The 20859-nt window shown below is 34.9% G+C and overlaps 1 protein-coding gene across 2 annotated transcripts in view; it reads left to right on the forward strand.

Annotated features, from left to right (window-relative positions):
• RNGTT (RNA guanylyltransferase and 5'-phosphatase) overlaps nucleotides 1-20859 on the forward strand; it is a 338317-nt gene that overhangs the window by 99269 nt on the left and 218189 nt on the right. For both annotated transcript variants that reach the window (XM_008006573.3, XM_008006574.3), the window contains exons 9-11: nucleotides 9300-9435; nucleotides 13583-13654; nucleotides 19236-19400. In XM_008006573.3, coding sequence (XP_008004764.1) covers nucleotides 9300-9435; nucleotides 13583-13654; nucleotides 19236-19400 — 373 coding nt within the window. The remainder of the gene's footprint in view (nucleotides 1-9299; nucleotides 9436-13582; nucleotides 13655-19235; nucleotides 19401-20859) is intronic.

The raw sequence follows: 20859 nt of genomic DNA on the forward strand, positions 1-20859 counted from the left end.
ATCAGTCACATCTGTTTCATGACTTTAAATTGATGTGGTACGAGTGTGAAAGAAGAGCTCATCCTTTGAAGAGGCCTGCTGTGCTTATATAATCAATAAGTCAAAACAAAAATACCTGTAGGGTTAAAATCTTTTATATTGCTGAATGAAAATTTTTATAGTTTTTGGTAAAGAGATTATGTTAGAGCTATGTTGTCATTTCACTGATTGTTAACAGCAGTAAAGAGTGAAAAAAATGGTTAGACAGTGTTACTGTATGTGGGTGTTCTTTTAAATTTCTTAATGTGAAACTAAGGACCTTAATATGAGTCAGTCGAATTTCCGGAAAGATGACATAAGGTAAAGTCCTCAAGACTGCCCCCTCTTCAGACACAGTTGCAAGTCTGGGCCTCCAGAACTTCTGATCAGCCAGCTTCAATTTGGGGTTCTCACAACCCCCTCTTTGGATTCAATTAATTTGCTAAAGCAACTCACAGGACTCAGAGAAACTTATGTTTACTGGTTGATTATAAAGGATAGTACAAAGAACATAGATGAAGAGATGCATAGAATGATGCGTGGGGGAAAGAGTGCAGAGCTTTCGTGTCCTCCCTGGGTGTGCCACCCTCCAGTAACCTCCACATGTTCTGCTGTCTGGAAGCTCCCCAAACCCTGTCCTTGGTCTTTTATGGAGGCTTCATTATGTAGGCGTGATGGAGTAAACCATTGGCTGTTGGTGATCAACTTAATCTTCAGCCCTTTCTCCTTCCTAGAAGATGTGGGGTGGTGCTGAAAGTCCTAACACTCTAATCTTGCCACGTTCTTTCCTAGTCCCCATCCCGAAGCTACCTAGGAGTTGCCAACCATCGGTCAACTCATTAATATACAAGAAAGCATCATTTCGGTGTTCCTGAGGATTTTAGGATTTGTATGCCAGGAAACGGTTGAAGAACAAATATATATATTTCACAATATCACAGATGCAAACAAATGATGTTTAAATTGGTCTTTTTTCTGAGATTCATTAAGTTTAGATTGTATTTCTATGGAATTATAGTATAAATGGTAGTTAGGTGCCCAAACTAGTCTAAAAGCTTATTCCTAAGGTAGCTAAATTACTTACTATGTATATATACTATGAAAAATGACAAAATGTACTGTTTCAACACTGGTAATTAAGCAAACTGCCATTGTAACATAAGAAGTTTATGAAAACTATTTTGAATAATTTAAAAACTTTGGAGAAAACTGGATTTTATAAGATAAGGAGACAGAGACTATTATATAAGGAGATTTTGAAGGGGATTTTGACACTGATTCTTTATTGTCTAGATGGATTAAACAACTTATTACTTTAAATTTTGCTTTATACAGAAACTTTGATTAGAGTTTTCATTGATTCATGAATGGAACTAAGTTAAAGGAGGTGAGAAGGAGAAATATGTTTTTCCTTTTTCTTTTTACAAAATTGTGGTAAAATATACTTAAGATTTCTTATTTTAAAAAAAAAGAGTTGAAAGAAACAGGAAAAAAATGGGTTAAAGAAGACATGGGTATACCTTGCAAAAGAGGTTGTCAGAGACAGTTTACTGAGCACTGAGGTAATGAGAGAAACAGGCAAAGTGTGCATGAGCCCCATGAGGAAGGAAGAAAGCTGGAGTTTGGCAAGTCAGCTGTTCTTGTATTGTTTTTTGAACACATGACATGACAGGTGTTAGTGAGTAGGGGGCATGGTCTGACCAACTGCTTCTATGTCAGGAAGGTTTATATATTCTATCTGGGGAAGTGGTCTGAATTTTCTTTATAAGAAAATTTTAGTATACTTGAATTTATTTCTGTATACTAATACAACATTGAGAATTAGCTCTCAGGGACTTGTGTGCCAAATCTGTTTGGAATAAAAATGAGAGGAAATGTAGCTTGTATAGAAATAGCAGAGGTTTGGTAGTGAATTCTTTTTTTTTTTTGGAGACGGAGTGAATTCTTATGAGAGAAAAGATGTACAGAGAAAGTAAACTCTAGGCTTAGCATTATACACTTGTCTATGTTGAAGGATGGTAAATAGATGGTGTGTCTCTTGGCATGAAGTTACTAGGTAAAGGGCTAGTATTATGTAACCCTTGGTATTAAGGATATGTTAGGGACATTATAGTGGGATTTCATCATAGGCACATTAAACTTCCTTACATTTAGCTGTATATATTGAGGCAAAAACAACAACAACAAAAAACCCATTAGCATCCTTCCCCCCCGCCCCCCCCCCAGTTAAAAAATAGAGATGTGATCTTGCTATCTTGGCCAAGCTAGTCTTGAACTCCTGGCCTCAAGTGATTCTCCTGCTTTGGCCTCCCAGCGTACTAGGATTACAGACGTGTGTCACTATGGCTAGCCTTGTTAGCCTTCTTGACTGTAAGCAATAGAAATCAACTTTGGCTAATTTATGCAAAGGAATAAATAAGGAGAACCAGTCTTGGAAAATGGATAGGAATCAAGGGAAACCAGCAGCAAGGACCAGAGCCAAGGTCAGGGCACTGGAACACTTTGATTAAGAAGCCACCGTTAGCACTTGCTGACAATGTCCCTGCTGTTGCTATAAATAATTCTGCAACTATTCTTGTGCCTCTTTGTCACTCAAGTTAAAAGTTTTGGGAAAGGAACATGGATCGCTGGTCTAGATCCTGAGCCTATTTCCAGCCTGCTAGGGGTAGGGAAAATCTGGGCCTTTGGTTTGCATCTAAACTCATGGTGTCCATCATTTCTTCCAAACAAAATGGAACAATTACTGCTTCCTTCTTAAATGCCCCATGGCTCAGTAAGTATACCCAGTTCCTGAAGCCAGAACTTGGAACTTCTCTCATTTTCTCAGTCACATATCCAGTAAATAGCATATTGAATTCCTGTCAGTCTACAACTTGAATATCTTGAGTTTATCTATTTATCTCTAAAATTATTGTTACTACTATCCTAGTCACTGTGATTTCTCACATGGTCTATTAAAGAAACCTTATGATTTCTCTTGTCTACAGATTGGCCCCTATTCTGTTGGGGTATGTATTATGTGTTGATGAACTTTTAAAAATGCAGATCAGATTATGTCATTAGTTTGCTTAAAACATTTTAGTGGTCTGCATTTATTTACCTCCCATCTCTCAGTTCCAGTCCACCCTTTTATACTGTGTTAGGGCTGGGACTTTGCAACCTACATTTCCCAGACTCCCTTGCCAGCTTGCTTGCTGTTGAGTTTTACCACTGGGAGCACTGGCAGAAATTTGGAAGGTGAGAGAAGGGACTACTCTTCTTTTCAGTTTCTGTAAGAATACCTCCAGCAGCAAAGGACAACTGTTACTCCATTCTCCAACTTCTTTTGTCACTTTCCACACCAGTCTTGCTGTTACCTCTCAGAGATAACAGCTTCTGGGCAGGGCATCCTAGTTAGATAGAGTACCCCTTGTATCACTTCCTAACCTGCTGGACTTTGTTCCCTTAGTGGTTTGACCATCCTCCATTGGACACCTCTTCATAGGGATTCAAACCTTAAGCTACAGGGCCATTTGTGGCCACCTTCTTAGAGGTTAGAGCATCCCACCACATGGACCTCTTTCACCCTCTTCCAGGCATAGCCCCATAATGCTTTTCTTCCAAGCTCCTAGCTTTTCAATAACAGACCTCTTTCATTTTGTTCCCCTAGTCCTGTGGGTCATAGTGTTTCCTGCAACTATTAATCTCTGGATTATTTCAGGCTTCCTGTTCTATGTTCTCAGCTTTCCAGCATCTGTGTAACCAACGTGCTGTATTACATCTCCTGGGTTTGAATTCTGCATTATGGTTTCTGTTTGTCTCATACAAGTAGTTTTTTGTTTTCTAAGATAAAATTTAAAAAAAAAAGTTAAAATAACTGATAGCTGAGGGTGGAGGGATTAAAAAATATTTCAGGCTGAGCGTGGTGACTCATGCCTGTAATCCCAGCACATTTGGAGGCTGAGGCGGGAGGATTGCTTGAGCCCAGGAGTTCAAGGCTGCAGTGAGCTATGTTCACACCATTGCACTCCAGCCTGGGTGACAGAGTGAGATCCTGCCTCAGAAAAAAAAAGGTTTTCATAATTCCTCTTTCTCTGTTACTTCTTTAGTCTCATGCCATACCATTTTCCTGCTTTATCTTTACGTTTCAGTATTCTGAACCTTTTTTAGTTACCAGAACATTGCTGCATTCTATCTTGTCCGAAGGACATTGCACCTACTAGTCTGTGTACTCCAACCCTCCCATCCCTCATTTCTCTTCCTGTCTCACATTACAACCTATGCTGGGTTGACTCCTACATACTGAATGTGAGGGGTAGTATACTGTAGAGGGTGTATAAATAAACTATTGTCTAAGTTTGAATATCAGCATTGCTGTTGTGCCAGCGTTATGACATTGGGCAAGTTACTTATGTGTGTCTCAGTTTCCTCATCTGGAAAATGGGGATAATAATTTTACTGACCTGGTAGGGTTGTTGTAAGGATTAAATGAGTTAATAAATGAGTTAAGAAAAGTGCTCTTTTCTTCAGAACATAGTAATTGCTCAATAAGTGTAACCTGTTGTTATTATTAGCTATGCATGAATTCCTCTGGAATGCCTTCCCTGATCTCCAGACTCTGACAGGTTCTACCTTTGTAGGCTCCTGTAATAGCTTCTACTTCACTGTTCTAATATGTATTAGGGTTGGAATTATTTAATGTCTTGTTTTCTTGTTGAGTGTAAATGATATGAAGTTGAGAAGAGAGTCTATGCCGTTTGTTGTTATAACCCTAGCACCTAGTACTGTCTGGCATCTAGACTGGCTCCATTTCGGCCCTTTAACTTTTATTTAAAAAATTAATTGATTAAAAAATTTAAGAGAAAAGCCATAATAAGTTTGATAGGGGTTAGGAAAAATGGATAGAGGTAGAGATGGTGGTGAAATAAATCAAATGATCAGCTTTTCTGTTTTTATTGCCCATCAAAAGGCTCTAGTATGGAGGCTCTATCATAGGAGAAGAGGAATATCTGTTGTTTTGAAGCCTCTGTAGTACAAAGAACAAGATTAGAATCCTTTCTTAATTCATTGACACTTTGCAAAGGGAAAATGTTTCTCTGGATCTGATTATAGACTACATTTCTGGCTTGGTAGCTTTTTCCCCCTTGCAGCTTTAACCTTGCCCCCTGTGTCTGAAAGCAATTTGTGTTTATTTCTAAAAATTTTGAAAATACAGAAAAGCATAATGAGGAAAGCAAATATCATTGATAATTCTATTACATAGAGATGGGGCAGCTCTTAATATTTTGGTATAGGCTTTACTCTCTGTATTTACGATATACACACAGTTTTATCCTCCTCCTTTCCCCTGTCATTATTTCATCTATTCTGGTTTTAAACTTGCTTTTTTCCCACTAAGTATATTGTAAATCTCTTTCTGTATTAATGAATATTTTTATCATTGTTTTAAAAATGCTTGAATAGTACGCTTTTACATGAATATGCGATATTTATTTTACCTATTTGCTGAATGATGGACATTTGAGTTTTTATTCTTTCACTGTTATAGAATATTTTGATGAACTTTGTTGTACATACAGCTTTGCTTATTCTTTCACTGTTATAGAATATTATGATGAACTTTGTTGTACATACAGCTTTGCTTAACAAATATTGAGTGTCTTCCTTTAGTGTGTATTCAGATAGACTGTGCAAGATACTTAAGCTGTGGGAAAGAACAAAATAGATATGATTTCTGCCTTCATAGAGTATAAGATAAATTCCTAATTTGATGATCAGAGTTGGGTCTAAATTGGTGATAACTTTAAATTATAAGGAGTTTAAGGACCATTTTACTCTCAGACTACTGGGAGGAATGTGAATTAGAACTCTAAGGTGGTATTAGTTACCATTGTTTTCCATCAGTTTTCCTTCTCTTTAATTATGTACTTCCTAAGTTTATTAATGTATATTTGGTGGTTTTACTTAACTATATATCTCACATCTCAGTGACTGCTCTGAAAGGTTATTTCCAGTTATGGTAGAAAACCTTCATTTACAGTAGTCTATAAATCTGGCTTTTCTGTAATCCATATACCTTTGGTATGTATACGTTAGCATTTTCTGTCTGGGAAACATATACTGAATTAAATTTTGCCTTTTAATGGGCATGAATATAATACAAATACCTATTGATAATTCTGAATATTAAATTTGCAGTTGAGATAATTTCTTAATTAATAGATTATATTGCACCGTAGTTATATGCATAGTTATATATTGACAGTCTGTGAGGTAGTTGCCTCTTTTTAAAGAATCTGACTGCTTTCGGGGACTTCAGAGTGATGTGGAAACATATCCATATTCCTTACATGAAATAGCTCATTACTTTTTGTTAGTATCACATAATAAAAGAACATATGATTTGGAATGACTGGAGTTCAAACAAAAAATCATAGCCCAGAAACTTGTGTTCCAAAGCCTGAAAATTTATGTGTGCAGAAGAATCCCTAAATACCAAGTGCTAAATAATTTCTCTGGTGTTTCTGCAGATGCAAGCTGTGTTTCTCATAAGCTATCCTTTTTGTAAATTCCATCCTCTAAAACTTTTTCTTCCTTAGTCTTTTAAATCTGTTTATACACATGTGTACATAGAGAGTATTTTCTTTTGATTGATACTCTACTTGATTTAAAAGCAAAGGTCTAATACTGAGACACACAGGTGTGTGTTTGTGTGTGTCTGTGTGTGTGTAAAATAAATGTATCTTCACCCTGGGATAATACCTATTCTACTTAAACATTAAATTTAAAATTCTCAACTTCTGGGCAGTCAGTGAAAGGGGAAATATAATTTCAGTTATCATTATTACATGATCATAAGAGTAAACCATTTCTTTTTTCTGAATTCTAACATTTATTAGCTTAAGTCAGCTTTTCTCAAATTGTAAGTATAGAACACCAATTCTGTCAAATTTTAACAGATATCAGGATTAAGTTTAGGAAACAGTGGACTAAATAAGATGAACAGACTTATTTATATATTTTATCATAACTTTAAATATCCTAATATATATCTTGACTTTCTAAGAGAAAGATACAGTGGTTTCCTAACTTATTTGCCTTGAAATACCCTTTTGGTGAATATCAACTTTGCAAAATGCCAGCCTAAGTCCTTAACAACATGATGGGTTGTGTGTCTTCCATGCCATTTTTGCAGACAATGTCATCATTGCTTTTTATTTGATCTTCCCTTTTGTTGATTTAAATTCTCTTTGAAACATAATCCAAGGCAAAGGTAGCTTAGATTTCTTCTATACACCAGGAATTGCTGCTTTTGAAAAGCATGTGCCAGAGGGCCTTGGGAACTAAGTATTCCTGTTGTCTGTGTGCTGGCTGGCCTGGCATTTGGTCTAGGAGTCTTTCGCATACACAGTCAGTCCAGACTGAGGCTGAATTTATTTTTCTTAGTGAAACCTGAGTCCTCACACTCCCCATCTACTAGGGCTGCAGCTTTTATAGCGAGGGCCTGAGCTCTCCATTTGCTCCCCAGACACCTGCTGGAACTAATTATCGTTATTATTAAAACTTTAAAACAATTTTTCTATTTTGTTGCTTTTTTTCCTTTCCTCTTTTTTCACCTTTTTTTGGGAATTATTTTGGAAACAGCAAAGAACAACATACTTCACAATCTAATCCAAAAACATAAGCCCGTTTGGTTTTCATGCTGCTCTTTTCCATTTTGTTTGTACACCTGTTTTCCCTTAATCAGCTCTCCTATTTCTCCTCACCTATCCTAAACATTGGTTTGTGGTTAGCCAGTTATCCACTATTATATTATCTTCCATATATTCTGTTAGCTTGCATCTCTTCATTTAATATTTCTTCTGTCCCCTAATCTTAACTTGGTTCAGCTACATCTTTCAGTCATTGCTGCCTTTTTCTTTTTGGACATACCTTAGGTACTTTGCGGGTAGGTGGTTGGACAGTCTGGTCAGTGTTCTCTTTCATTTTCATTGGTACCTCCAGACCACTCTTCCTTCCATTCTTTCATTTAACACCAAACACCAAACAAAAACAGCCTAACAAAATGATTCTGTTTCTTTGAGGCTTATGTCTTTTAACTTTCTAATCTTTTATGCTGTGAATTTTTTCTCATTATTTTAAGACTTTGGTTCCTGGATATAATCTTCATTTTCACCCCAAGTCTTCTTACTATCCATTTGGTAGCATAGCTTCCCAGACTGTAATGTCCTCAACTTTAATACATCTGGACTTTATATATGGTGTGAAATAGAACTCCATTCTTGATTTGCTGATGGGAAATCAGTGATGATAACCTGACCATTTGAAGAATGACAGGTTGTTAAGTGTATGAATTGCCCCATATATTGATTAAGTTTAAGAAGATAAGAGCTAATTGAAAATCTTATGGCTGTGTTTTAAAATATTTTAATTTTATAGTCATAAATGAGAAGAAAAATTATACCTGATATTGTGGTATCTGGCTATATCATGATATTGATTCAAAGAGAGGGATTAGCTGTTTTGCTAACAGGTATGGTAGAAAGAGCACTGGATAATTTAAAGTCTGGCAAATGGCAAATCACTTAATGTTTTTCACTGTTTTTTTCTGTTTTGAAGTGGCGAGAATAATACCTAATCCATATAGTTGTTGAGCTAATAAAATACATTTATATATGTGTATATGTGTGCTTCAATGTTTAAGATCTCATAAAAATTAGAGAACCATTCTCTGTTAGGATGGATTCATAAGGTTACTCCTGAACATCACATTGTCTCCATAAAAAACTTTGATTTCCCTATACTCTGTGTTTTCTATAGGAAATGAAAAAAGTTAAAAAAAAAAATTATTTGTGGGCTAGGCGTGGTGGCTCATTCTTGTAATTCCAGCACTTTGGAAGGCTGAGGTGGGCAGATGAGGCCAGGAGTTCGTGACCGACATCGTGAAACTCCATCTCTACTAAAAAAAAGAAAAAAACAAATTAGCTGGGCATGGTGGCACACACCTGTAATTCCAGCTACTCTAGAGGCTGAGGCACAAGAATTGTTTGAACCTGGGAGATGGAGGTTGCAGTGAGCCAAGGTTGTGCCACTGTACTCCATCCAGCCTAGGCAACAGAGCAAGACTCTGTCTCAGAAAAAAAAATTATTATTCATGATACTTTAATCTGCATGATAGAGAGACTCTAGTGAACATTAGTCTAATAATGTTTAAGGTCTATGGAAAACCAGTTTGTTATTTCTCATGACCCTGTTCTTGATATTATACTGCAAATACTAGCTTTTTAATGTTTCATTTACAGGTACATGATGTTGATTGATGGCACAAATGAAGTTTTTATGATTGATAGAGACAATTCAGTATTTCATGTTTCAAATCTGGAATTTCCATTTCGTAAAGATCTTCGTATGCATTTATCAAATACTCTCTTGGATGGCGTAAGTCATATTTATGTATAATATAAAATTAAACATTGCCATTTTTCTTTTCCTTGTAAGTAAATGTATATTTCTATTGGTTAAGAAGTTTCGAATCAAATCTAACTTTTTTTTTTTTTTTTTTTGAAATGGAGTCTCTCTCTGTTGCCCAGGCTGGAGTCCAATGGCACGATCTCGGCTCACTGCAACCTTCGCCTCCTGGGTTCAATCGATTCTCCTGCCTTAGCCTCCCTAGTAGCTGGGATTACAGGCATGCGCCACCACGCCTGGCTAATTTTTGTATTTTTAGTAGAGAAGGGGTTTCACATGTTGGTCAGGCTGGCCTCGAACTCCTGACCTCACGGTCCACCCGCCTCAGCCTCCCAAAGTGCTGGGATTATAGGTGTGAGCCACCACACCCGGCCAAATCTAACTTTTATTAGGTTGTTAAATTTCATTTATTTCTTGTGTGTGCTTACATTGAATTAAGGTCCTTTTGAAGAGGGATCTGCCAACTGAATCTTTGAACATAAGTAGGGCTTTGAGATATTTTCTTTAGTGGAGAAACTTGTTAAAGCTGGAAAGGGTATTAAATGATTGCTGTGGTCAAATATGTATACATATGGATAGTTATATAATTTTGCATGAAGAGAAATAAATGTTACATGTGGTTAGTAACTTATCTTTTTTCCCCATACTTAGCAATATGTTTTGGACATCTTTTTCACATAAATGTCTGAATGGTTTACCACTGAATATATAGAGACCATGAACTGGGGCTTCCAAAATATCGTGATTGTGAAAATTGTAGGGTTAAAAAATTACTTGTTAAAAATATGACCCCTTCTAATAGCGTATCCTAGACCATATGAATTGGAATCTCCCAGGGGCCTACATGTTCGTACAAGTGACCAAGTGATTGTAATTAGGCAAGTTTGAGAAACAGTTCTGTAATTTATTCAACCAGTCCCCTTTTGTTGGACAGTTTGATTTTTGTATTTTTTCCTGTGTCTAGTAAATTTTTATTCCTATGACAGCATGTGTAACAAAATATCACTTTCTAATAAAAACTTATATATACACACATACATATGTACATGTATATGTATCTATATGTATATAGATTTAACTATCATATTATAGTTAATGTGACTGGCAACCTGGCAGTTGTATAGTACATAAAGGTCGTAGTCATTTGTGGCAACTCTGGTAGTTGGTTCATGGGAACAGCAGGAACATTTTAGTTTCTGTTATCTTTATTTAAGGTATATTTTTTTAGCATTATAATTAATAAAATATAAGAAAGGAAAAGAAGTAATAGCATTTGTCAAAGTTTAGTATAGTTTATAATTGAACTAATGTTTGTTGGGTGCCTATTATGAGTTGCTGTACCAAGAGTATGGGTATTGCTTAGAGGGTTGAGGAGAAGGCCTCACCCTTGAAACATTTTACTTAATTGAGTAGGGTGGAGAATGAATGGTAATGATGGAAGAGACCTTTGAATAAAACAATAACCCAAAGAGAGGTATATAAGTCCTGAGGTAGTTTAGAGGAGAAATAAATCACATCTAGTTAGTCAGGAACTAAATATGTTTTATGTAGGAGTTGGCATTAGAAACAAAGATTTCTATAGAAAGATTTTTGATGGATGTGGGCTGAGGGCATTCTAGGTAGGAAATAATGCTTAAAAATTAGATGTTTAACCATCTGCAGATTTAACTTAGCAATACTATTTATTTCACCTCAAACTTGGATAACTGAGAGCAGCATAATAGATTCTTGTGAAGTTTTAAAAATAGCAATATGATTTATGATGTCAGTTTACTTGGGCTAGAATTATAGTTGCCATATCTGTTTTTTTTGTTTTGTTTTGTTTTTTGTTTTGTTTTTTGTTAATTAAAACAGTCCTTGGTAGTTTCCTGTTTCTTCTACATTTTCATGTGCAAATTTCAAATCCAAGAATAACTCAAACTACCTAATTGTCTGACTGTCAGATGTGAGCATGGAAGCTTTTGTTTTGCTTTGCTTAATTATGTTCTTTGACCTATAAAATGTGGAAAATAGGAATTTAGAAATATTGCATTAATTCACTTGAAACACATCAGTGAAATGTAATCAATTTAATATTGAGACTAAGATAGGAATATAGTGGTTAATCATTAAAGTTAATAGCAAGAATTCTGGAAAAATTCCATGTCTTTTTCAACTATTAATTTTTTATAAAACACTGCATGCGTATTACTGAAATTTTAGAAAGTCTGTAAATTTAAAGTAGAGAAAATTAACAATCAAGAAGAGATGACATTTTGTATTTTGATGTTAAAAGGAAATATCCTTTTAGTAACTTTGTTGTGCTAATAACTATGTAACATGTATAACTAATATGTATATAGCTGACATTTAATATATGTTGTGTATCTGGGGTTCTGTTACTCCTCTTCAATGTGAAGAACTGCTTTCAGGATTTCTTTTTTTTAATTTAGTTCTTTTTTTTTTTTTTTTAAATTGAGGTACAATTTACATACTATGAAATTCACTATTTTAAGATGTTTAATCCAGTGGTTTTTAGTCTTTTCACGAGGTCATATAATTAATACCACTATCTAATTCCAGAACATTTCATCACCTATATGAACTATGATGGTTAGAACCAACGGGGCCTTATATGAAAGATTTCAAGGAATAAGTTACAGAGATGAGCATTGAAGGTCCATGGGTTTTGAAAACCCTTCAGTGGTTCCCTATTACTCATAGCAAAAAAGCCAAACTATTCAATATACTATTCTTTATATCTGAAGCATGCCTGTGTCTTCAGTCTCGTCTTTGATTGTGATTGCTAATCACGAATACTCAGCTTTGGACAATTTACCCCAAGCCATCTTTTTTCATGCCTTTGTTATACCATTTGGCCTATCCACTATCCTGCTGGAAAATATACTCTGCATCTTTCAGTATGCAGCTAATGGTCATGTACCTTACTATCAAACTTTCTCTTGTTCTTTGAGTAGAAATAACTACACTCCTACTTAGGCTTAGGTAATGCTTTCTTACAACAACAAAATATATTTTTCCTAAATCAGTGTTTTTTTTTTTTGTAATTTTAGATGGTTTTACATGGAATTTCTGTTATAAAATTAGATAGCAAGAAAACCTACCTGGTTTCCTAGTAAGAATATGAGGAAAGAAAAATAATTTTAGGTCAAAAACGTATTAATAATTAAAAATTTTATGTAATACTGGATTTTACACCTGTAGTCATCCTTTGATGTCCTTATCTTGTTCTGTCAGACTGCAGATTTTTTTTTTTTTTTTTTTTGAGACAGAGTCTCGCTCTGTTGCCCAGGCTGGAGTGCAGTGGCGCAATCTCAGCTCACTGCAAGCTCTGCCTCCCGGATTCACGCCATTCTCCTGCCGCAGTCTCCTGAGTAGCTGGGACTACAGGAGCCCGCCACCACGCCCGGCTAATTTTTTTTTTTGTATTTTTAGTAGAGACGGGGTTTCACCGTGGTTTCGATCTCCTGACCTTGTGATCTGCCCGCCTCGGCCTCCCAAAGTGCTGGGATTACAGGCGTGAGCCACCGCGCCCGGCCAGATTTTTTTTTTAACTTTTTAATGGCTATGGTAGATTTACAGTGATCTGTTCATACTCTCTTGCCCTATTCCCTTTGATCAAAGCCTAGTAAAGTGGCATGAAACCAAGAAAGGCCACTTGGCTCACTTGGGAATTCAGTCTATAATGGGGGTGCCATTTATTGTCATAGATTTTATGATTAAAGTAATTGGCGCATGACAAAATTTAAAGCATTAATGATTAAACAAAAATATTTTTTAAAAAGATCCTGACTTTTAGAATTTAAAATTTGTAGTCTCCCTACCCTTGATTGTTGCTTAGTAATTCAAGCATAAAGCCAAATGTAGCATAGAAATTCAAATATGAAAAATATGATGAGATATTGTCAGGTGATTCTATTTCAGTATAGAATAAATGCATGATGGGGATGGGGGGAGCTAGCAGTTTATATGATCTGGGTACAAGTGTGTTCACTTTGAAATTTCATCAAGTTGTATATTTATGGTTTATGTGCTTACAGTGTGTATGCTATATTTCAGTCAAATTAAAAAAATTATATTAAAGTATGAAGAAACTTATCTTCTTTTCTCTTTCAAGGAGATGATTATTGACAGAGTAAATGGACAGGCTGTTCCTAGATATTTGATATATGACATAATTAAATTCAATGTAAGTACCTATAATATATAAAATAAAAGTTATTACTGAAATAATGGATGTATTTTTGACAAATAGTCTTTGGGTACTGCCTTAGAGATAGTAGGAAAGAAAATTTGTGACTCAGGTTACTTACTGGGTATCTTTTTGTTAATCCTTTTATATCTCCTTTTCTTTCTCTTATTGTTAATTTTCACACATTTCTTTGTTTTAGGTTTCTTTAACTTGCAAGTGAGTAAAGAATAATGGCTTAACTCTGATAAAATAAGATAGCATTTCATAAAATGAAAATTTCTTCAATTATCCTGTACTTGATTTTTTTTCTTGTAAATCTCATGAGTTTATTTCTGTCACCAAAATAGCAACAAAACAAAAGAGAAACTTATTATGAGCTGTTCAGTGGGTAATAAATTACAGTATTAATTCAGGTTATTAAAAGGCATTTTTTTCCTGGAAATTTTTAATGCACACGTCTTATTTTTTGGTTGAATTTCTGTATTTAAAACACAGAGCTTCAAATTTAAGAGCCTCAGTGCCAGAAAACACCAAGTTTTATTTTGTTCTGATTGACTACTATATTCCTCAAAAGTAATGCTTTCGAGAATTGGCTTAATCTTATCACAGATCTTGGAATAACATTCCTTGGCCTGTAACTAGATATAAGGGGTCGGGGGAGTGGCTTTATTTCTTTGTGAATAGGGAAGTTCTATCTCCTTTAACTCTTGACACTGAGCTCTGCTTTAATACATGTTCAGTCTGGGCTTACTCTCTCTTCTTAGCTGGGCTTTCTCTTCTTAGCTGAGTACTCTCTCTTAGATAGCAGTTTTCTAATACTTTTTAAAAATATGAAAAATTTCACCATATACAAGAGCCTAAAAAATAATATAAGGAATACTCATGTCCTGACCACCTGGATTTGTTAAAACTTCATACTTTTGGTCCACTTTCTTTTTAATAAGATGTGATTCAGTACGAATCCAATAGAAGTTTCTTAGTTACACCTCTCTCCTATTCTCAAATCTCTTGCCTAGAATCAACCTCTATCCTAAATTTGGTGTTTATTGTTCCCATGAATGTTTCAGATACTTTTACTATGTGTGTATCCATAAAATATATATGATATTCTTTTGCAAGGTTTCTAGTGTTATATATATGTTATTGTACTATACCTTTGCTGACCTTTGCTCAACAAGATAATGTTGAGATTTATTTGTACTAATACGTCTAGATTTAGTTCATACACTTTAATTACCATTGAGTGTTACATTGTATAAATATACAGAATTTATCCTTTTTCCTTTTGATGAACATTTTGGTGTCCATTTTTTGCTTTTATATTACTACTGTATTGAACAATTTTATATGTTTTTTTCTTGTGCACACGTGAAAATTTCGCTAGGACAGTTGTTCTCATTCTTGGAATGTAATTACCTGGGAAGTGTTTTTAAAAACTCTGTTCTGTCGTATATATTATATCATGGAGATTGTGATTAAATCAGCAGCTTCAGCTATATTATCTACATTGCTAAATTTCTCTGAGAAGTAATTGTTTCAGTTTGCCACAGTTGGTTTTATCAGACATTTATATTATCGCCAATTTGATGTGTGTGAAATGATACCATCCTGTTTTAATTTGCTTTTCCTTGATTACTAACAAGGTTTAACATATTTCTTATTTATTTATTTTTTTTACTTATTTGGAATTTGTATGATTTAATTGCAAATTTGTATAATCTTATAATACAATCTTCTGGTTTTTTTTATTTGGTTGTCTATTTTTTTTCCCTGATTACCAATGAAGTGGAACATATTTCTGAGGTTTATTTTTATTTGTTTGTATTTTTCTTTTATAACTTAATTGCAAGTTTGTTCTATTTGGTTTTCTGTCTTGTTTTTTCTTTTTAATATGTAGGAATCAATTATCTTTTCTGGATTCTAGTACTTTCCTGGTTATATGTGTGACAATATGTTTTCCAAATCAGTGTTTTATTCAATCAACTTTTATTGATGCACAGAAGTTTTAAATTTTAATGAAATCAATCTCATCAGACTTTCCCCAAAATTGTACTTCTTGTTTTAAGAAATTAATCTATATTTTATTCTAAAAATGATTGTTATACTTTTTGTCTTTAGGTGAATAATTGTTTATTCAGTACATATTTATTGTGTGCCTATTACCATATTTCATGATTTTAAGCCACATATATTTTTACATTTCTGATACTGGGATGCATTTATAATTGAAAATATCGTATATTTAATTCTTTAATTTACTATGGAGCCTTTATGGATGATTAACAACATTATTTATTTTGTATCACCAAATCAGGGCCACTGTTAGAAAAATAATTTTTTTTGAAATAATATTTAAAATCCTTTCAGTCCCTTAGTTTATTAACTTGTGCAGAAAGAATTTCATCAATCATCTTTTTTTTTTTCCACCCTCTGACTCTCAGCATTGATCATCTTTTATATGTCAAGTACATATGTACTGGGTATACAAAGATGAATGAGACATAATTTCTTGACTTTAAAGAATTCACATGCTAGTGTACTGGCTTCCAAATAAGGCCATTTGCACAGTGTTTCATTGGAATTTGGGAAGAACATAGGAGAACTTTAAAAAGAAATTTAATATATTATTTTATTTTGTCTGTTTTATAACATTTTCATTAAAAATGTAATATTTTATAATATTTTACAGTTGTATATGTATACACATTTTTAAAAAGTATGCATTTTTAAATGTATTTGTTAGGATATGTGTTTAGATTGGATATAAAATTAAAGCAAATTTGCGGACTATTATGGATGAAATAGAAATGTAAAGAAATAATTATAATTTTAAAATCATAAACATAACAAAGGTATATAAAAGATATAGTGGTATTAGGGAGGTGAGAGTATTTCAACTTCCCTGGGTATAGTTGAGTCACTGAAGCATGGAATTGCAGACCAAGAAAGTGACACAAATTAGTTTTGAAGGATTGAGTCATGGAGGTCAGGAGTGTTAGATGGTTTGTTAGCATACTTTTTTTTTTTTTTTTTTTTGAGACAGTCTTCCTCTGTCGCCCAGGCTGGAGTGCAGTGGCATGATCTCAGCTCACAGCAACCTCTGCCTCCTGTGTTCAAACAATTCTTGTGCCTCAGCCTCCTGCGTAGCTGGGACCACAGGCGTGTGCCACCATGCCCAGCTGATTTTTGTATTTTTAGTACAAAAGTACAAATACATGGGGTTTTGCCATGATGGCCAGGCTGGTCACAAACTTCTGGCCTCAAGTGATCTGCCCGCTTTAGCCTCCCAAAGTGCTGGGATTACAGGTGTGAGCCAACTGTACCCAGCCTGTTAGTATATTTGATGGATGGTAAGGTGTGGGACATAGCAAAAACTGAGAATGGATTGTTAAGTAGAGGGCCAGATTACTTGAATGAGGCGTTTTTAGTTCTTTATGTAATAAGGCATTGTTAAAGGGTTTTCATTATAGTAATGATATGAACATACTTTTACTATTTTGAAAGATAACTAGTGGCAGCATGGATAGTGTTTTGAAGGGAGTAAGAACTGAAAACAGGGAGTCAAGCTAGTCAATAATTATTGAGTGTTTCCTGTAGTCTCTTCTCATTGATTCAACACCTATCTGTTGAGAGCTTAACTTTGCCCATAGGCATTGTGGATTTGAGGGTGAACTTGCTTTCAGTCTATTCTTGTTGTTTGATGAATTTATGTATAAAGATAGAAAGCTTCTAGGAGGCAATGTAGACATTTACATATGTTTTAACAGTTGTTAGACTTTTTTTTTTTAAGAACAAAAGAGAGGACTTGTTTATTCTACTTCAATTTTATAGGTGTCTGAATTCGTTTAATAAATCTAATAAACAAGCCTAACATTTTAGATTTTTCAACCTTGTTGATGATGTTTATTGCATAGAAGAGATGACACATGGACTGTATGGTTATTTACTAGCATTTTCCCCAATAAATATCCTTTACAGACAGTTGTATGCCTTTATGTAAAGAGAACGTGTGCTGCCTCACACCTCTCACTCACTTTGTCTCACTCCTTATTCTTTGCCAAATATCAAAATTGTCATCCTTCTAAAGTTGAGAAAAAGACATCCCCAAGGTATATTTAATGTTTACTCCTGAAGCAAGTGCTACCACCCCATGTAAACATTAGGTTGAGTAAAGTTAGGTTGGAGAATATACATTGGAGAAGAGGAAAAAGACAGTAAAGATGGAGGAAAATGTATGTAAGGTGTGTCCAGTTGCAAAGTAAAAAAGAAGAGTAGCTTATGTGCCTTTGAAGCAGTAATTACTAATCTGGATGATTACTGTCAACCAGATAATATGTTATAAGTGAGTTTGTGTATGCCATATGGATAGAATGAGACTTACCCTCAATTCATACAAAAGTGTTCATGTTCTTTCTATTTCACAGTTCAAACCGTATATGCTTTAAGAACACTCAAGGGAAAGTGTATTTCCGTAAGAGAACTATTTCTTTATAACTGTATAACTTTGAACATTTTTTTTTTTTTTTTTTTGAGACGGAGTCTCGCTCTGTCGCCCAGGTTGGAGTGCTGTGGCCGGATCTCAGCTCACTGCAAGCTCCGCCTCCCGGGTTTACGCCATTCTCCTGCCTCAGCCTCCCGAGTAGCTGGGACTACAGGCACCCGCCACGGCGCCCGGCTAGTTTTTTGTATTTTTTTTAGTAGAGACGAGGTTTCACCATGTTAGCCAGGATGGTCTCGATCTCCTGACCTTGTGATCCACCCGTCTCGGCCTCCCAAAGTGCTGGGATTACAGGCTTGAGCCACCGCGCCCGGCCTGAACATATTATGTAAACAACTTCTGTGTTAGCTTCCAGAGTTGAGGGTGTATTTGATACATATCTTCTATTTGCTGATATATATAGCATTAGCACTTTAAACAACAAAAAACATTGTAGGTAACTGTGCTACTTATTTTGGTGTGTTACTCGCTTGTACTTTTCTGAATTCTGTGGATTTTAGTTTTTATACTGTAATAGATTACTGTTAAAGGGTTTTAACTAATTTATATACATAATAAAAAAAGACTAGTGAGTATATATATTTTTTCTCTTTTTAAGTGATTCTATACCTATAAATGGTAAGTATATTAATACTCTAATTCAGATGTGAAATTGCTAATTTTTTATTTTTTAAAATTTGGGGGTGGTAGTCTTGCTATGTTGCCCAGGCTAGCATCAAACTCCTGGAGTCACGTGATCCTCCCACCTCAGCCTTCCAAAGTACTGGGACTACAACTATGAGCCACCACACCCAACCTAGGTGTGAAATATTTGGATCAACTTACAGTACAATTGTGCCACTTTCTCATACTGTTTTATACAGTTGTATTTAAAAATAAGTCTCTTTGTGTGTTGAGATAGTTCTATTGTTAGTCAAACTAATTATTAGGGTTGGTATATATGTTTGTGCAGGCTGTGTGCTGGGTAACTCCAGAGGATACTGTTTACACAGACTATTATGTACATTGTGGTAGCCTTGATAATTATGCTGATAAAATAGTTGTTAGTGTGAAATTTAACTAATTCTTTATTTAATTCAGTCACAGCCCGTTGGAGATTGTGATTTTAATGTTCGTCTGCAGTGTATAGAACGAGAAATTATAAATCCTCGACATGAAAAAATGAAGACTGGGCTTATTGACAAGACACAGGAACCATTTAGTGTCAGAAATAAGCCATTTTTTGACATCTGTACTTCAAGAAAGGTAAAATTTACTTTTTTAAAAATTAGTGCTTATAATGTCTCATAATTCAGCTTACAAGATGAATATGAATGACATTTTGCTGCCCAGTTGTCTTAACTCTGTCAGAAAATACTCGAATTGGGTATAGCACTGTTTTGGCCAAACATGGTACGACTCCTATTCCTAGGCTTTTTCTCTTGAGTAAGATTCTCAATGGTGGCACCTTAAACTAGGTTGTTTCCGTTTTTCTCATAATAGTTTTTGTTTCATGGTCATTGGTCATACTGTTTTTTTTAAGAAGCTATAAACAACATAGAACTGTATTGAATGAAAATCATTAGGCCTACTCCTACACATCCTGAAGGTACGTACTCTTATTAAAAATATACATTTATATCTATCTATATATATACATATATATATAGATATATATATATGTGTACACACACACATACATCGAAGGTTTTCTTTTAGTATTTTTGTTGTTTCCACTTAAAATGAATCATATACTAAGGCCAGGTGCGGTGGCTCATACCTGTAATCCTAGCACTTTAGGAGGCTGAGGCAAGCAGATCACAAGGTCTGGATGATTACTGTCAACCAGATAATATGTTATAAGTGAGTTTGTGTATGCCATATGGATAGAATGAGACTTACCCTCAATTCATACAAAAGTGTTCATGTTCTTTCTATTTCACAGTTCAAACCATATATGCTTTAAGAACACTCAAGGGAAAGTGTATTTGCGTAAGAGAACTATTTCTTGAGACCAGCTTGGCCAATATGGTGAAACCCCGTCTCTACTAAAAATACAAAAATTAGCCACGTGTGGTGGCGCCTGTCTGTAGTCCCAGCTACTCGGGAGGCTGAGGCAGGAGAATCGCTTGAACTCAGAAGGTGGAGATTGCAGTGAGCCAAGATTGCGCCACTGCACTCCAGACTGGGCGAGAGAGCAAGACTCCGTCTCAAAAAAAAAAAAAAGAATCATACTACATATTCCAGGATGTTGCTTCTTTTTGTTTTGTTTTGTTTTTTCACTTAACAGTATGGCTTGGAGATATTTCCATGTCAGTGCATAGAGATTTGCCATGTTATTTGTTAAGTGCTGCATGGTAATGATAGTAAAGATGTCCTATACATTATGTTATAATTGATGGGTTTTTAGATTGCTTCTAGTCCTTTGCTATTACCAGCACTGTTTCAGTGAACATTTTTGTTTCTATGGGTGGATATTTCTTCAGGGTAAGTAGAATTTTTGGTTTAAAGATTATGAGTAATGTTAGTAACTACTGCCAAATTCCTTTCCAAATAAAGCAATTTTGTCTCCAGCAGATGAGAGAGCTCATTTTCCCATTGCCAGCATCTTTTTTTTTTTTTTTTGATCTGTAGGCAAGGCACTGTATTGTAATGGGAAGGTGAGTATGAGTTTTTTATTTTTTATTTTTTTGAGGCAGGGTCTCACTCTTGCTCAGGCTGGAGT

Source organism: Chlorocebus sabaeus, chromosome 13 (assembly GCF_047675955.1).
Source record: "Chlorocebus sabaeus isolate Y175 chromosome 13, mChlSab1.0.hap1, whole genome shotgun sequence".
Lineage (NCBI taxonomy): Eukaryota > Metazoa > Chordata > Mammalia > Primates > Cercopithecidae > Chlorocebus > Chlorocebus sabaeus.